The sequence below is a fragment of the Myotis daubentonii genome, chromosome 4 (genome assembly GCF_963259705.1).
Source record: "Myotis daubentonii chromosome 4, mMyoDau2.1, whole genome shotgun sequence".
NCBI lineage: Eukaryota > Metazoa > Chordata > Mammalia > Chiroptera > Vespertilionidae > Myotis > Myotis daubentonii.
In genome coordinates, this window is record NC_081843.1 from 28,366,844 (window position 1) to 28,383,905 (window position 17,062).

Here is a 17,062-nt window from a genome sequence, read left to right on the forward strand (position 1 = left end):
GCCCCATACTGGGGATCGAGCCTGCAACCTGGGTATATGCCCCGACCGGGAATTGAACCGGTGCCCTCCTGGTTCCTGGGTCGACGCTCAACTGCTGAGCCACACCCAACCGGGTTCTCTCTTTCTTTTTTATAGACAAGGAAACTTTTTTTTTTTTTATGTTTAAAGCTTTATTTAAGTTTGAAGTCAAGAAATATGCTATTTTTAAAAATACATTGTTAAGGAGAAAGAAAATATCTATGTTGAATTAAGAAATACTTAAGCAAAGTTACACATGACTAATAACTATGCACAACAATCTTCTTTAGTATCAAAATTTTTTCTTTGCAAAGTCATTTACAGAAGAAGTTCAACAAGTTAATCTTGTTATAAATGCTAGGCTATATTTTCCAACCTGCTTCTTTTTAGTTCTAGCACTTCAATAAGTTTTGACTTTATTTTCTAAATGTTTAAAAATGTGTCATTTAAAAAGGAAAAAAGGTGGTATTTACTGGTCTCAAGATAAATGGGGATCAACAAGCCTATATTACATTCCATTTATAGTTTCTGATTGCTATAACATTGCAGCAATTTGCAGATGGAATGGAACTTATTTTCGAAAGGGTAAAAACGTAAAAGGTCCTGCTGATAAGTAATAGATCACTGATTCAGCTATTTCAAATGAAAACTTCCTATTAGAGATTCTAAGTAATATGAACATTGAAAAATATATGCCAGTAGCCTCCTACCGAAAATGTGTAGGAGTCTCATTTCTGGAACCTATCATGTATAAAGATTCATACAGAATTAAAGATTTATTTTGGTGGCTTACAGATTCAAACTTTGAAAATTTTTTTTTTTTTCAAAATTTGAAAATTTTCATGGGACTATTTTTAATCATAATGAACAAAAAGACAATATCCAATCACTTACACTCTGCCTCTCACATGTAAGAGCAAAAATTCAAAAAATAACGCAACAGAACTTTTCATCTCCTCCTGTCTGCATTACAGAGATTAATATATATATATATATATATATATATATATATATATATATTTTTTTTTTTTACCACAGAGGCCACATAGCAAAGGTACTATATACACTAGTCCCAGCCACCAAAGTCTTTTCCACACTATGGCAATAAAAGCAAGATTTAAATCTAATGAGCTAAAACTAATTCTTCAGATGAGACTTCACTGCATGGCCATTTTCATGGAAGGAGGCAGGAGGTTGCTATCCATTTGGACTAGCAGAACACACAACCACGAAGAACCTTGTTTAAAAAATTTCCAGAACTTCAGAAGTTCTTGTTTAGTTTTTTTATGCCATATACAAGCACAACACACATTTATAGTCTCAATATTAAGAAAATTGAGAATTGAGCAGTAAAGTGCTAACATAGAAGGGGAATGGTTAAGGTATACTAGGGTATGCTAATAACTCCAGTTATTTTAAAAAAAACATTCAGACTGCTTCAAATTCTGTTCTGGAAACTATCGCTCCAAGCTTTTTTGGTCCCTTTTAAATGAGCTGATAGCTAACTATATAAACAGATACTTGGGGGTGGGACTTCTCAATCTCTACAAACTTTCAGAATAATTTGCTTCTAAAAATTATCAACAAATAATCTAGCTAAACTACCTTCAGATGACGTGTCACATAAAATTTCTTAATTTGTTTTATAGGTCTTCTGAAAGCCCTGCCCCTTAATCCAAACCAAAACTTTGATATTTCAAAGGAGTTCAATAAGATTCTGGTATTATAAATTCAAACTCAGTACTGCCATCTATTACATTCTGTTTAAAAATTGAATCATTTTCCTGCTGAATAAAAATATATTCCCAGGTCATTGGCTTGTTCTGAGGAGTGGATGTGGTCCCTATGGGAGGTTCTTTCCCAGCATCAACCTTATACCCAATACCATCATCCTTCATTATAGGCACAGTGCCTGACCTATCAGGGAGGTATGCATATTGTCTGATCTGTAAAGACCTGCATGGATGTAAATGATAAAGCTTTGAGTCTCCAGAAGGAACTTGACTATGAACTGACTTTATGTGTGAAGACGTAAATTGATAGTTGATGAAAGATTTGCCACAAACCAAACATTGATATCTTCGCTCCCCTGTGTGATGAATTTCATGCTTTGTGCGATATTCTGCAAGAGGAAATACCTTCTCACAGTAACGGCAAGGATACTTCTTTTCCCAAGAATGAATGTTAAAATGTCTCCGGAAGCTTGTCAGACAGGCATATGACCTTTTGCATACAATACAGATATAATAGACCCTTCCATCTACTATTAACTCATAGTGATCATCATATTTTACTTTCATACGTTTGTTGGCCGGCTCACTGCTAATTGTTTTTGGTATCTCATTCTCAAGTCTGGCCTCCCCTTCATCAGGGTCATCTTTGACAGGGATCACTATGTCATAAATATTTTCATCAATATTTGCATAAACCTTGCCAGCAGCTGACAAGCCTTCAATTTCAGTAGCTGTATCTAAAGTAATGATCTTCTGACCCTCCATTAGATGTTTTGATTCTAAACCTGGATCATTAGTGTTTCTAGTAATTATATCTGAAACTTTTAAAGAATTGGAAAGTGGCTCTTGCAGAAGTGTAGGGATCTGCATCTTCTGTACCAGTGATCCATTAAAAGTGGTATTTTTGGGAGTATCAGCCTGAGGGACCAAAGATGTATTACTGACAGCCGAATCTGGGCTGGAGCTAATAGTGTCGTCGTCGTCATCTATAATTTCCTCCTCCTCGTTGTCATTGGCCTTGTTTCCTTTCAAAACAGTACTGTTCGGTGTCTGCTGATTCTGCACAAGTAAGTTGATTGAAGGAGGCATATGATTTGGAAGTGAAGGACTGACATTTGGTGGCGTATTATGTGGTGCCTGATTTAACAAAATGATGTTAGGAGTCAGATGTGTCTGGGCGGAAGATACCAGCACTTTTTCACTTGCTTGTGTTTGGCTCAGGGTTGCCTGGTTCACAGGAGTAGGAAGTTTCTGAGGAGGTGTGTTATTTGTTAAAGCAGGAGAGTTATTGCTAGCACAAGGTGCAACATCTGAAATAGCAACAGAGCCTGAGTTAGGCGTAGCCTGTGCCACTGCATTGGTACTTGGCAAAGTCTCCTTTGCAGGCAGAATCTCAGAGCAGAAAATAACATCATCATCATCATCTGAATCAGTAACAATAATCTTTTTTGTCTCATAATCTTCAGCAGATAAGGAAAAAGACTCTGTTATAATAGGCATTATAGTTGCCCCATTATCTTGGGTTTTGTCTTTTGATTTTTGTACTTCAAGGTTCCTGTCACTAGAACCAGAAGATAAGGTTTCTGAATTACCATCCTGAGCTGTATGTGAGATGCTTTTAACCTGTGACAACGGGACACCAAGCTCTATTATAAACTTAACTCCTAACAACTGCCCTGATTTAATTAACTCGTCAAGTAAATCTGATCTAACTCGAACAATTTTAGAACTATAGATATAATTGAGAATTTCTGCAAAGATCTCTGCTCTTATAAAGCTTAGTTCAACAACTTGCCCAGCAACTGATAAGAGCTGATGGAAGTAAGTACTAGAAGCAGAAAGAATATTCCTGTGGGCCCGGAATTTTCGGTCTTCCACAATAACGGTAACATCACAGAAGAGTCCATGGCCACGTTGCTCATTCAAGTAGTTCAGCAGACTGCCCGAGTATTGAATGTCTATAGCAGAAATCAGTTTTCTACTCTCCATGCCTGCTTTTCCGCGGCGCCGCTTCCCCTCCTCAGGCCGCGACTAAGGGTGGGAGGCCTCCAACAGCAAGAGGCCAGACTCCCAAGGTGATTCGGTTCCTCCTTTAAACGTCTCTCCAGTCTTGGGCGGGCGACGTCAAAGCGGCTACCGCAACCGCTGCCCCACTTTCGCCGACAGAGGGCACAGCGCATGGGCGAAGTGCTGGAATCGAAGGCGCCTTTCACCTCCGAGCGCACTCGGTTCTTTCAAGAAAACTTTTTATTAACGTTTTCCAAACAATCCGTATGCTCATCACTCATTTCTTAGTTGGAGCATGTGTGACTACATTGACACAAAAAGATTTGGATAATCGAAACACAAGGAGGGGATCAGGACTTGGGGAAGGGAGCAGGGAGGAAGAAAACATGCATCACCCTCTAGATTTACTTTGTCACAAAGATACAGATCTCAGACTACAGAGGCTGCAGGTGGTTTCAACTGGACTGAGTCTTCTCATGTGACAGTATTTTCTTTCAATCTGCGCTTCTGTAGACTATCAATAGAGACTACAGAGGAGTACTGTCCAGTAGAACTTTCTGTGATAATGGCAATATTTCTCTGCCCTATCCTATACAGTAGCTTCTAGCCACATGTAACGATCATTTTATTTTTAAAAAATATGTGGGGTATTTTTGTGTGTGTTTTTTTAGAGAGGAAGGGAGAGGGATGAAGAGATAGAAGCATCGATGAGAAAAACATCCTCCTGCATGTCCCCTTCTGGGGATTGAGTCTGCAACCCAGGCATGTGCCCTGACCTGGAATCCAACCAGGATCTCTTGGTTCCCGGGTGGATGCTCAACCACTGTGCCACACCGGCTGGGCAAATTTAAGTATTAATAGCCATATATAATCAGTTGCTGACATGAACAGTGCCATTTATAATACCTCCTTTGACTGACTTCATCTCACAGCCATATGCAGAATTCAAGTGCCTTTTACAAATCCTTTGATGAATGATTCTAAAGTTTTATGGCAGCCTGTGCCCTAAAACCAGACAATTCAATTCCTTCCTGTATGTTCATGTTGCCTTTTGAGGTGGTGTCCCAGCACTGGAGCTCAGAGCAAGTGAGTCAGTCTCTGTGGGCCCTTTAAGAGGAACCCTTGGGACTCCAGCAGCTCTCTATCTCATTCAGCCATAATCCCTGCTGGTTTCCACAGTCAGAAGTTATGGGGACTTCTTTTCTGGCTCTGGAATCCTGGGCTGGAGGGCATGGTTTGGAGCTGGGATTCCTCATTCTTCAAAGGGGACCTCCACAGCTGAGATGCCCTTCCCCATTTTTAACTGCAACAGGTAGGTGTGGGACCAGCTTGCTTGTTCCATGTCTCTGTCCTTCCTGTCAGTCTTTGCATGGCTGCTTTTTTATATCCTTAGTTATAGGACTTCTGGTCAGCTAGCAGGTGGTTCTCAATGATGGTTCTGTAGATTAATTGTAATTTTGATGTGATCATGGGAGAAGGCAAGTACAGCATTTATCTACACTGCAGTCTTGACCAGAAGCCTTTCCTAATTCTTCCATTGCTGCCCTTCCAAGTTTCAACCTTCTCTTGATTTCATGGCTGTAGTCTCCATTTGGAAGGCAACTATGCTCACCACTATACCACCAACGCTGTAGTCTCCATTTGAGTTGATGACTGAACCAAAGTAAGCAAAGTCTTTAACAGTTTCATGTCTACTTTTAATTAAATGGTTGATTCCTAGATCAGTTTAACATGTATATAAGTTATTCAGAAGCAAAAGCTACCGGCAGTGTTTTTCTAAAACCAATCACTAGAGGGGGCATGCAGGCTTCTTTCACTGTGGCTGGGGCCTGGCTCCTCTAGGAGGTAGCCAACCATTGCAGTCCATTGGAATTAATTGGCCTCAGTGCCTGGTGATCCAGGGGGCTGCTTGCCATATACCATCAAGACCTGAACCATCTTCTTTTTTTTTTTTTTTAATATGTTTTATTGATTTTTTTACAGAGAGGAAGGGAAAGGGATAGAGAGGTAGAAACATCGATGAGAGAGAAACATCCATCAGCTGCCTCCTGCACACCCCCTACTGGGGATGTGCCCGCAACCAAGGTACATGCCCTTGGCTGGAATTGAATCTGGGACCCTTCAATCTGCAGGCTGGCACTCTATCCACTGATGGTCAGGGCCTGAACCATCTTTTGCTAGCTAGTGCAGTTTAAGGTAGGAATCACATTTATAATAGAAACTGTTGAAGTGCTCTTTAATCCTTATATCTGAATATCTCAATAGAGTTTTTCTCTACCATTCTTTCATAGAAAGGAGATGAAAGATACTAGCCCTTAACTGGTCCAGATCTAGTAGTGCAAACTGGAGTGTCATTAATTTGGTTAAGTACCTTCGTCACTAGAGTCCCTGAGGGTATTGTAGGAATCATTCTTTATTTCACATCACAACTTTATTCAGCAAAATGGTAGTATTGAGATTCAACTTGAATTCACTTGGACACTACGTCTCGTGTCATAATTTCTTTAGCATGTTAATTCTCCAAAGCATTTGGTTCTTTAATCGTTTTAATTTTTTTGCTTAAGGCATTTAATTCTCAAGAACTACAGTCTGGCTTACAGCCTGGGTCTCTTCCTTAGGTCTCTCTAAGACAGCGGTTCTCAACCTGTGGGTTGCGACCCCTTTGGGGGTCGAACGACCCTTTCACAGGGGTCGCCTAAGACCATCGGAAAACACATATATAATTACATACTGTTTTTGTGATTAATCACTATGCTTTAATTATGTTCAATTTGTAACAACGAAATTGGGGGTCACCACAACATGAGGAACTGTATTAAAGGGTCGCGGCATTAGGAAGGTTGAGATCCACTGCTCTAAGATGTACAGCTATGACTACCAGGCATAGAGGAAGGACTTGCCTTCAAGATCCAGCCTGGGCAGGTCTGTAAATATCTTGGGGTCCCTAAAAGGGACTTTTCTGTGCTCAGATTACTCTTGGGATTTGCCACCATATTTGGGACATGACCTCTGGGGCCAGCAAAGCTCAGAGTGGAAGGGTTGTCAGGTTTCCCTAATATCTGGAGTGTGGTTACCGTGACTGCTTTCAGAGCATGGAATCCTGACTCATGTCTCCCAGTGTTCAATAGCTGTCTCTCCCTTGAAGAACTTCTGTAAGTCAGTGCTACCCTATCCTTTAATTTATCCTTATGCTAGAGGCCCAGTATAAGAAATTTGAGCACGGGTGGGGGGGTGGTCCCTCAGCCTGGCCTGCAACCTCTCATAGTCCAGGACCCCTTGCTCCTTACTGCCTTCCTGCTCGCTGCTACTTAGTGCTACCGCCGCTGTGCTTGCCAGCCAGATGTGAGCCTGGCTTCTGGCTGAGTGGTGCTTCCCCTGTGGGAGCACACTGACCAACTGGGGGAAGCTCCTGTATTGAGCGTCTGCCACCAGTGGTCAATGCGCTTCATAGCGACCAGTCGTTCTGGTCGTTTTGCCTTAATGGTCGCTTAGGCTTTTATTATATAGATTTATGCTTGCTTTTTCTTAGTTGTTGGGGATACACAGATATGAATACAGTGTAACTGCTATGGTAGTGGGGACATAGTAGAGAGATTCTGAAGTGTCAGAATTTGAGAATTTGTCCATAGGAGATTACAGTGGGTTTAATGTAAAGGAAGAGTTGGCCAGATGCAGGTGAGTTAATGCTAAGTAGAAGGATTATGTGCTGAGGCATGGAATAGGAGGTAGCCTGATGCTTTCCTGTGTAGTGTTTGCAGTGGTGTTTACGGTAGTCCCCCCTTATCCGTGGGGCATATGTTTCAAGACTCCCAGTGGATGACTGAAACCATGGATAGTACTGAACTCTGTATATGCTATGCTTCTTCCTCCTCGTTCTCTTTTGCCGCCTTCTCTCCTGGCTCCTTAAATGCAGGTGCTTTATGGCGTTGTCCTGGGTTCTTCACTTGGCCTGCACTTGGTCTCTAGGCTCTGCTAGCCACTGTGATGGTTTCACATAACTCCTTGAGAATAAATCCAGCTCTGGTCTTTTTCTTTAGTTTTAGACCAAATTAAGACTAAAATTACACAGTCTGCTTGATAGAATTTGTTGTTTTTTCAAAGTACCACAAACTTGGCTCTGGCCAGGTAGCTCAGTTGGTTAGAGTATCATCCCGATACTCCAGGGTTGTGGGTTCGAACCCCAGTCAGGGCACATATAAGAATCAGTCAGTGAATGAATAAATAAGTAGAACAATAAATCGATGTTTCTCTCTCTTTTTCCCTTCTCAAACCAATCAATCAGTAAAAAGTACCACAAACTTAAATTTCAGTTAATTTATGTTTTCCAAACAGGCTAAAAACGTGACAACAAACTTTAACTCTTCCCTTGCCTTCCCCCATTCTTAGCAAACCTAAGCAGTTGTCAGGTTTGTCGACTGCTAGACCTGGGGGTGACCAAGAGCATTTCACATGCCCAGACTCTCTTTGCCATCCCTGCTGCTGCTGCTGCCCAAGTTCACGACTTTGTTTTCTCTCACTGGGGAGTATTACAGTGTCTTTGCCTCCATTTTCTCGGGTCTTCCAGAATTGCTTCAGTATCAGCCTGAGCATGATGGTCCTTTCTTTGGTTGCTCTCCAGTGAGTACAGAGTAACATCGAGCTCTTGATAGACGGGACCCTTAGCAGTCTTGCCCGAGAAGACTCTCTGAATCTTGTGTCCCACAACCGCTCTAGGAGCCATTTCCTAAAGCTCCATGAATGTTTGTACTTCTGGGCATTTACTTTTGTGTTCCTGCCTGGACTGCCCATTCTGTTTATCCTTTCTGCCTAGAAAGTCCTGCAGAGTCCAGTGCAAGGGTCTGCTCTGTGAAGTCTTCTTCAAGTTGAGAGTAAATGTTTGGGGAATTACGAGGAATAGAACTGGACTACAACTTCAATAGTAATGACTACTATTTATGGAGAAACTACTGTGTGACAGTCACCATTATGAACACTGCGAACACTAAAAGCAGATGATTAAGAACATGAGCTTTGGTGGTAGAGTCCCAGCTCTGCTGTTTACTAGCTGTGTAACCTTGGACAAGTTATTTCCAATCTCAGCGTCAGTTAAGTCTGACAGTTAAATGTGCTTCTCTAATGGAAAGTAAGCAATAAATGGTGGTTACTGCCACCTCCTCACCCCTTGTGAGATAGTAAATATATCATCATGCATGTTTTACAAATGATGAAACTAAGGCTTAGGGAGTCTCGGTAACTTGTACTGCTTCCCGAAACACATGACTCTGGGATTTGTGGCTTACTCATCTTTTTATTCTATAGTGTCTTTAAACTCAGTAAGTATTTATTGCATTAAAAAAATGTATCTGGAGCTCCAGGGTCAGATTGAAAGAAAAATTTAGAAATTGTTACCTGCATAGAGTGGTAATTGAAGTTGTTCTCTTAAGTCCTGTCATCTTTGAGAGTCCACGCATTTCAACCACCCCTTCAGCAGTAAGCTACATAGTGCCATGTGACAGATGGCAGTGATCTTCAACTGTTACTTAAATCTTTTAAAAATTTGTATTTGTCTTCTTTCCCCAACTGGTTTATAAGCTCTTTGAGGGCAGAAGACCGTACTGTGTATTACTATGTATATTAACTCCTGCTCCCTTAAAGTCGTTTTGTTTACTTACTAAGATAATAGGTCAAACTTCAGTAAGAGTTAATCTCAAAAAGGAATTCTTAAGCAGTGACCAACCAAGATTATTTTGTTAATCTTTACTTTCTATTATCTGAATTAAGGAAACTTTTCTTACATTTTCCAAATAAAATTTATTGAACTTTCATCTCTAATATTTGTTACATTTATTACAATCTAAGCCTCTATGATCTGTAGGATTTTAATACACATTTGTACCCTTGAGTTTCATTTTACAGTTGAGGAAGCTGAGGGCCATGTTCCAAGTGGTTCTCCCACTTGTCTTGCAAACTGGTCTCTAAACAGCTTGGTAAAGAATCAAGAGCTAGGGGTATGAGAGTTTTAAGTGCTTTGTAATTTATTTTTATTTATTTTTTGACAGAGCTGAAAAACTTCAGCTGCTGAATCACAGGCCTATGACTGCTGTTGAGATCCAGCTGGTGAGTGAAGGAGGCTGGTGTGTGTGTGTTGGGAATGGGGGTGGGTGGGTTGATTTATGGGTATGAGATGTAGAAAGGGTGATATAAAGGCTGACAACAGACAAGCCAGGAACTGACATAACTTGAAAAACAGACCACTCCATTTTATGTGAAATTTGATCCTAGTTAGTATGGACTTAGGTAAAGTAGAAGACGAAATTTAATTCCTTCTACATGTTTTAGGCCTACGATTTGGTAGCTCTTTGTCTCACCTGATCTACATGATTCTGGCCATTGCTCCCCTGTAGGATTATTGTCAACCCAGATGTTGTGTGTAAACATTAGACTCGGCATGACTCTGCTGGAATTCATCTCTCCCACTCCTACCCTTTGACCTGCTCTTCCTGAATTTCTTTTCTTCGTTAATGGAGCATATGTGCACTTTTCCACATGCTCTCTTTCTTACCCTCCTGGCCCAGTCTCCTAAGCCAGAAACCTGGAAGTCATTCTCTTCTTTTTATCACATTCAGTTAGTCCTCAGGTTCTGTTGCTTCTATCTCTTATTCTTCCTTTCATTACTGCACTGCATTACTCTGTCATCATATCTCAGTTATCCCCTCACCATTCTCCCTGTTCCAGTCTGGCCCCTTCACTATGTCTTCCACAGCACTATATAGTTCATTTTCTAAAACCACAAATTTGATCTTATTTCCTGCATAAAACCATTCAGAGGAGCCTCATCACTTGAAAAGTCTAAATTGCAGTCACAGCATAAAGCTTCAGAATTGTGGGAGGCAACTGGAGTAGAAAGCTGAGGTGGTTTAAGGAAAATGAAAATCGAGGTCCAGTGATACAGATGAGTGTCTGCTGTATTGGCCTGCTGTTTCCTTCAGTTGTACAGAGCAAAGAGCATCATTAAGCTACAAATATTAGGCAGGTCATTCAACTGACAGTGTAAAACTTTGGCTGGAGAATTAATAAAATGAGAATAAAACTGTTTCCAGAGTCATTTTTAGAAGTATTTAGCACTTTGTCAAATTTCCTTCAGAAAAGTGTGGAAGAAAATGGCCAATAATACCCATGATCTCTAGAATTGTTTAAAAAACAAAACAAAAAAACTCTTTCCTTAAAGGGTCATGGGGTATTTAATTTTTGACTAAAACTTGCTGTCTTTGCAGTGTTACTTCTGCCCTTCAGAATATACTCAAAACTTAGAAAAGTTCCTTCCACAAAGGGTGCCTTTCTGGGTAACTGGTCTTCAGGACACACAGAGACTCCATTTTAAACCCTCATTATTCTTATGCTTTCGACTGTGTGTATGTTGGAGATTCAACTTGGAAAAGAGAAAAAAACAAACAAAACAGCAAGAAACTAATTCCTTTCCCTCTGGGTTAAAGATCACATGGCATGTCTCCTCCAACTTTAATCAGCAACATATGTTATTCATGGCTTAAGGACAGATGGAGAAGAGATGAGGAGGATTAGTGTGACCTCATCCCAGAGCCTGTACAAAGCTCTATCATTACTTGTAAAATTAGCTGCTATTAAGAATACCTATTGTATGCCAGACGTGGTGCTAGGGGCTTTGTATATGTTACCTTTAATGCCTCCATCATAATCTTGGCTAGTGAGTGGCTGACTCGGGTCTTTCTAATTCATAAGTCTTACTGTGTTCCTCCAAGCCATGTACTTTTGCATCCCCTCAGACTGTTCTTTCTCTTCTTTCCTTGGTGAAAATTATGTGTGTTGTTTCCCAGTAGTTGGGCCATATTATATCCAGAGTTTTCCCAGCCTGGGATTTGGCTGTAAAAGAGAGCAAATCATTTACCAAGGCTTGTAGCAGTAACTCTTCTCACCAGAGTGGAATAAGAAGTTGGGTTTTCACAGAGAGTGGAAACTGCAGAGGACTTGAGACTTTCCTCATCTAAAGCTTACAATTTAGAAGTAATCTCAGCATCTAACATTTGTTAGTATTCAGTTTTAGGGGCTGAAATTTCTCTTTTTCAATTACACCTCAGCCATGATTTGTTGAAATCCTCAGATCTGTCTGAAGAAGAGGAAGCCACCCAGCTTCTGTGACTCTTCTTCCCTTTTGAGCCCTCTGATCTGAAGATAGGACAGTGAACCCATGACCTCACCGGCCATGGTCCTGAACAGCACTCCCATCTATGCCTGTTATAATGTAGTGACTATAAAATGTCTTGAATTATATAGAGTTTTATGACTTACAAAAGACTATAGTATTTGTTCTTGTTTGGTCCTGACTATACACATTACTTTCATTTTATATTAGAGAAAATGGAAATTTACAGAGGTTGGGTGAACTATTCCTGGGTCAAGTAGCTAAAAGTGTCAGTAACTATTAGATTTTGAGGTGTTTGAGGAAAGTAGGAGGTTAGGCCTGACAGCTTAAAATGAGAAACAGTTCATCAGCTCAGTTTGACAGCTCTTGGGTATTGATATAATCTTAGTATATGATTAAAGACATTTGTCATTTATGTTGACCCATCTGCAAATACTTTGGATTTTAAAACTTCATTTGCCTTTATATTCTGAGTAACTTGAAACCTTTGGTATCAGAATGTTGAGATGGTGCTTTGCACTTCTTTGGGCCTGAGAATCTTGGATTGAAAAGAAAACTTCCTGACTATAATTATCCCTGAGGACCATGTGCGAATTAAAGCTGCTCCTGGCCAATTTGGCTAAATGGAAAGCTCATCAGCCCTTTTGCCAAAAACACACCTCCCTGACACCTGATCTTAGTGTTGCATCTGCCAAACCCAGAGATTGGGATGCAAGAAGGTGGCCTATTGAGGTTCTCTCTGTTTGGTTTTCTGAAAGGGAAGGCCTCTTAGAGATCGCATAACCAAACTCTTAACCAGTAGACTTTATAGTAGTCTGCCGTACAGCATAGCATCTCTGAGAGAGGACATGATAGAACCTCCTAGTGGAAGGCATGGTGTTCTAGAAAGAGCTGGGATGCAAAGTCAAAAACCTTGCCCGCACTTGCTTTGAGACCCAGGTCAAGTTTCCTTGTAAAGCTGAGCATCCACTTACCAGTAAATTTGTCCTGCCTTGATGGGCAGTGTTCTTGAGAAGCTCTGGGGGCAGTGATTCGGTGACAGCCCCTCACAGTCTGTGGGCACGACACAGATACTAGTGGAGGCTGTCACTCTTCTGACAGTAGTTCAGAGTCCTTCACCCTCTCACCTGAGGCAGGAAGTAGTTCACCATCAACTGCATATGCCAGTTATTCATAAACTTGGAGACATTTTTCTCAAATGGAGATCATCATTTCTCAGGATTAAATCAGATTGGATATATCCCTCTTTCCACTTCCTTCATTCTTTGGAGGAAGTCTGTGTTAGTCCTTTCATGGACCCATTTTGCATGTCTGTTTTTTAAATGAGCTTTGGGGATTGTTTCTTATTCAGTTAAGAAGTTACATTTTATTGAGCCTTTGAATCATTAGACAGTGGACATTTTATTTCACAGTGTGATGGGATTTAACTTCATTGGTTCACTTGGTATCTTCCCCACCCTAGACCTCCCGGGGTTATTCTCTAGTTGTGGAAACATTTTTGGACGAAGATGAATGAAGAGACTAATGTTTTTTCAGGAGTTTGCAGTATGATCTTGGATGTGTCACTGGACTTCTTTTGTTTCTATACCGTTATTTGTAAAGTGAGGCAGTGGACTGATTTCAGGATTGTAAGTCTAGCTTGCCATCTTTCTTTACTTAAATCTGCCGGATTTCTTTCTAGAATTCCTTTTGGTCTTACTTGCCAGATGTCAGAGATCACTGTGGGAAATGCCATAGAATAGGACCCTGGACACTTTAGCTGAAAAGGTTGTTTGCAATAGACAGCTAATGCCACCAAGTGAATGTGCTTAAACAATGTGACTGCCTGCATATTTTTAAAAGGGGGCTGACTATACATTATGTTTGTATTCGATAACATATTGAGAATCAGAGGTGAGGCTTAGAAACTGGCTCATGATTGTGGGTATCGGCTATGTGTTCAGATTTCCAGGACTGTGTCGGAAGCCAAGCTTTAAGTAGACCTTTGATGAGGCAGTGTGGGGTTATTTTCCAGCGTCACTCATCAGACTCCTGTTCTGCAATCTCAGGAGGAGACTAAGGCCCAGTGGTGTGTGTTCGAGTTGGATAGGCCTGGCTTGGATTTCTAGTTTGCCCTTTGCCAGGATTGTTGTGAGGGTTAAAAGAAATAATGGACATACTAGTAAAATGTAAGGTGCAGCACCAGGCACATAGCTCCCTAAAGAGCTGTTCTTAGGTGGTGGGGTTAATGATGATTAGAAAAAATATATAAACCACTTGGCACCATTGATGAGGCAGTATGGGATTGTTTTCCAGTGACACTCATTAGACTCCTGATGAATCATCAGGTGAGTTGTTGCTACAGTTTGTAAGTTACAGTTGAACTTGCAAAATACAAAAATATATAAAGCACCATGCACTCCCCAGAGGTGAGTTTTTCTTTGCATATGCAACATATTCACATGTGTACATAGGGATAGAACTGTTAGGGTTTTCTTTTTCTTTCAAGAAAAATACTAATCTGCAACTCTCCTTTTTCACTGACCCATTTTGAGCACTAGCACTGGCTTACCCTGAAATTTGATCAAGCTTCTCCCTCCTGTGGAGCCAAGGTGGAGAGGACCGAGAGACCAGAGGCTCTGGACCGGCCCTGAAGCTCTGTGCTAAGAGGCTGGGCTGGGACTGGGAATGACATGGGGTGGCTCAGCCTAGGAGGCTCATTTTAACCCTAGAGGTTTTCTTCCTTCTGCAGATGGTGGAAGAGAGTGAAGAACGGCTCACAGAGGAGCAGATCGAAGCGCTCCTGCACACGGTCACAAGCATTCTGCCTGCAGGGCCAGAGGCTGAGCAGAAGAAAACTACCGGCTGTGACGTGGCAATGGATGAAGAGGACCCGGCATAGAAGAGCACAACTGGGCCAAGCATCTCATGAAGTTGAAAGGCCAGCAGCTGTTTTTCAGACATAGAGGACTGTTTGTTTAGTTTTACCCTCTATCCCAACAGACCTGATTTCATGGTTAGTTAGTTGGGTAAATCACAAAAATAAGCCTTTCTCAAAAATAAGCTGAAGAGAGAAATATCTTTGCATCCAGGAGAGCAAACATGGTGAAGACAGGCTGAGGTTGTCAGGGCAGAGAGCTAAAGAAAGGAGGGCCTAGTCCAGGGGTGGGCAAACTTTTTGACTCGAGGGCCACAATGGGTTCTTAAACTGGACCGGAGGGCCGGAACAAAAGCATGGATGGAGTGTTTGTGTGAACTAATATAAATTCAAAGTAAACATCATTACATAAAAGGGTACGGTCTTTTTTTTTTTTTTTTTTTTTTTTTAGTTTTATTCATTTCAAACGGGCCAGCCCGAGGGCCGTAGTTTGCCCACGGCTGGCCTAGTCAAAGAGGACAATGACTGGGGAACCCTCTGTGGGAAAAATAATTCTTTTGTGGCCTTTGCCACGTTTGTGGGAAAGTCCTTTATATGCCGCTAGTTCAATACTTGCGTTGCCTTTGTGGGCAGTCCCACAAATTAGCTTCATCTACTTCCTCAGGGACTTCCCAAGGAGGGGTGCAGAGTGCTGTTGGGATGAGAACTGAGTTAGCAGAATTCAGTTAGATGGCTAATCACTCCTAGACCAGCTCTAGGTTAAAGTGAGCTGCTGAACTTGGCTCACCTTAGAGCAGCGGTTCTCAACCTGTGGGTCACGACCCCTTTGGGGGTCGAACGACCCTTTCACAGGGGTCACCTAAGACCATCGGAAAACACATATGTAATTACATACTGTTTTTGTGATTAATCACTATGCTTTAATTATGTTCAATTTGTAACAATGAAATTGGGAGTCACCACAACATGAGGAACTATATTAAAGGGTTGCGGCATTAGGAAGGTTGAGAACCACTGCCTTAGAGGAATCTTTTCCTCAAGAACAGCAGAGATAAAAAAAGAACAGGTCTGCCAACCCTTCATCAGGTCTAAAGGCCCTTTTCCTCTATGGCATGGGCTTTGTTTACCAGCCCACTATTTAGTCTTAAATGTCCAGCCACAGCTCATTCCAACTGAAAAGGCACTTCAAACTGATTGACTGGCAACAAATGCAGTGTTGGTTGCCTTTCTGACTACCCTGGGCAGGTGCCTCCTTGGAGACCAGGTGAGCTTCATTTGCACAACAGGCAAATTATTTGCATCTTTAAAAAGGGTACAATTATGCACTCTTTTCATAAAATATGTAAGAAATAGAGGTTGATTAATGAGAATTTGAATTTATTGGCTATTGCAGGGTTTCAGTTTTGAAATTTTTAAAATATTTTGATAATTATATGAAGAGCTTGTTAATAATATTCAAACATTAGAGAGTTTAGTAGCTCCCAGATATGTGATTGCTTTTGGTCCTAGGAATATTGAAAGCAAATCTAATTTCCCACATTCATTTTTCTCCCTATTTGGGGAAGAAAATGGCCATAGACATTAATTTTCCAAATTGGCACTCATTTGTTGTAAGATTACATATTTTCAATGCTGCTGTTAATTGGATTACTTCCCATTCCCTGTGATTTCTAGGTTTTTATTTTCTTTACCTCCTTCCCTCTCCCAGTTATAATTGTGTCAGCCTTAACCTTATCGTCTAAGGATCAGGGAGATCTGCTTACAGGCAACATTAAATGAACAGGACATTTATTTTTAAATCTTTCTTGAGTATTGGGAATTTTACCAGGGGCTATTTTTGTTAGTCAAGGCATACATGTGCTTATGTATTGTTTCATCTTAACCATGAGTATGTTAGATTCTTTTGCTTGATGGATTTAAGGCTTAATCCATCTAATAATAAATTGTTTCCAGGTGACTGCCAACTTGGTGTTTTTTTTGATACATATTTTTATTGATTTCAGAGAGGAAGCGAGAGGGAGAGAGCATTATTGGTTGGCTGCCTCCTGCATGCCCCCCACTGGGGATCGAGCCCGCAACCTGGGCATGTACCCTGACCAGAATTGAACCTTAGATCCTGCTGTCCACAGACCAACGCTCTATCCACTGAACAAAACTGTCTAGGGCAGGGGTGGGCAAACTTTTTGACTCGAGGGCCACAATGGGTTCTTAAACTGGACCGGAGGGCCGGAACAAAAGCATGGATGGAGTGTTTGTGTGAACTAATATAAATTCAAAGTAAACATCATT

At 41.1% G+C, this 17,062-nt stretch overlaps 2 protein-coding genes across 7 annotated transcripts in view; one reads left to right on the top strand and one right to left on the bottom strand.

Moving 5' to 3' along the window:
• The window catches only part of CRCP (CGRP receptor component), a 38,361-nt gene extending 23,147 nt beyond the window's left edge, over positions 1 to 15,214 (top strand). For 2 of the 6 annotated variants that reach the window (XM_059693391.1, XM_059693392.1), the window contains 2 exons: positions 9,797 to 9,854; positions 14,648 to 15,214. In XM_059693391.1, the coding sequence (XP_059549374.1) occupies positions 9,797 to 9,854; positions 14,648 to 14,797 (208 nt within the window). In that variant the 3' untranslated portion in view covers positions 14,798 to 15,214. The other 4 variants (XM_059693390.1, XM_059693387.1, XM_059693386.1 and 1 more) reach the window with 4 other exon arrangements.
• On the bottom strand, positions 1,646 to 3,765 carry LOC132233156 (transcriptional regulator Kaiso-like). The gene has a single exon (XM_059693373.1). It carries the CDS (start codon positions 3,738 to 3,740, stop codon positions 1,725 to 1,727), a length of 2,016 nt encoding a protein of 671 aa, XP_059549356.1. The 5' UTR covers positions 3,741 to 3,765; the 3' UTR covers positions 1,646 to 1,724.
• Positions 15,215 to 17,062: the final 1,848 nt, after the last annotated feature.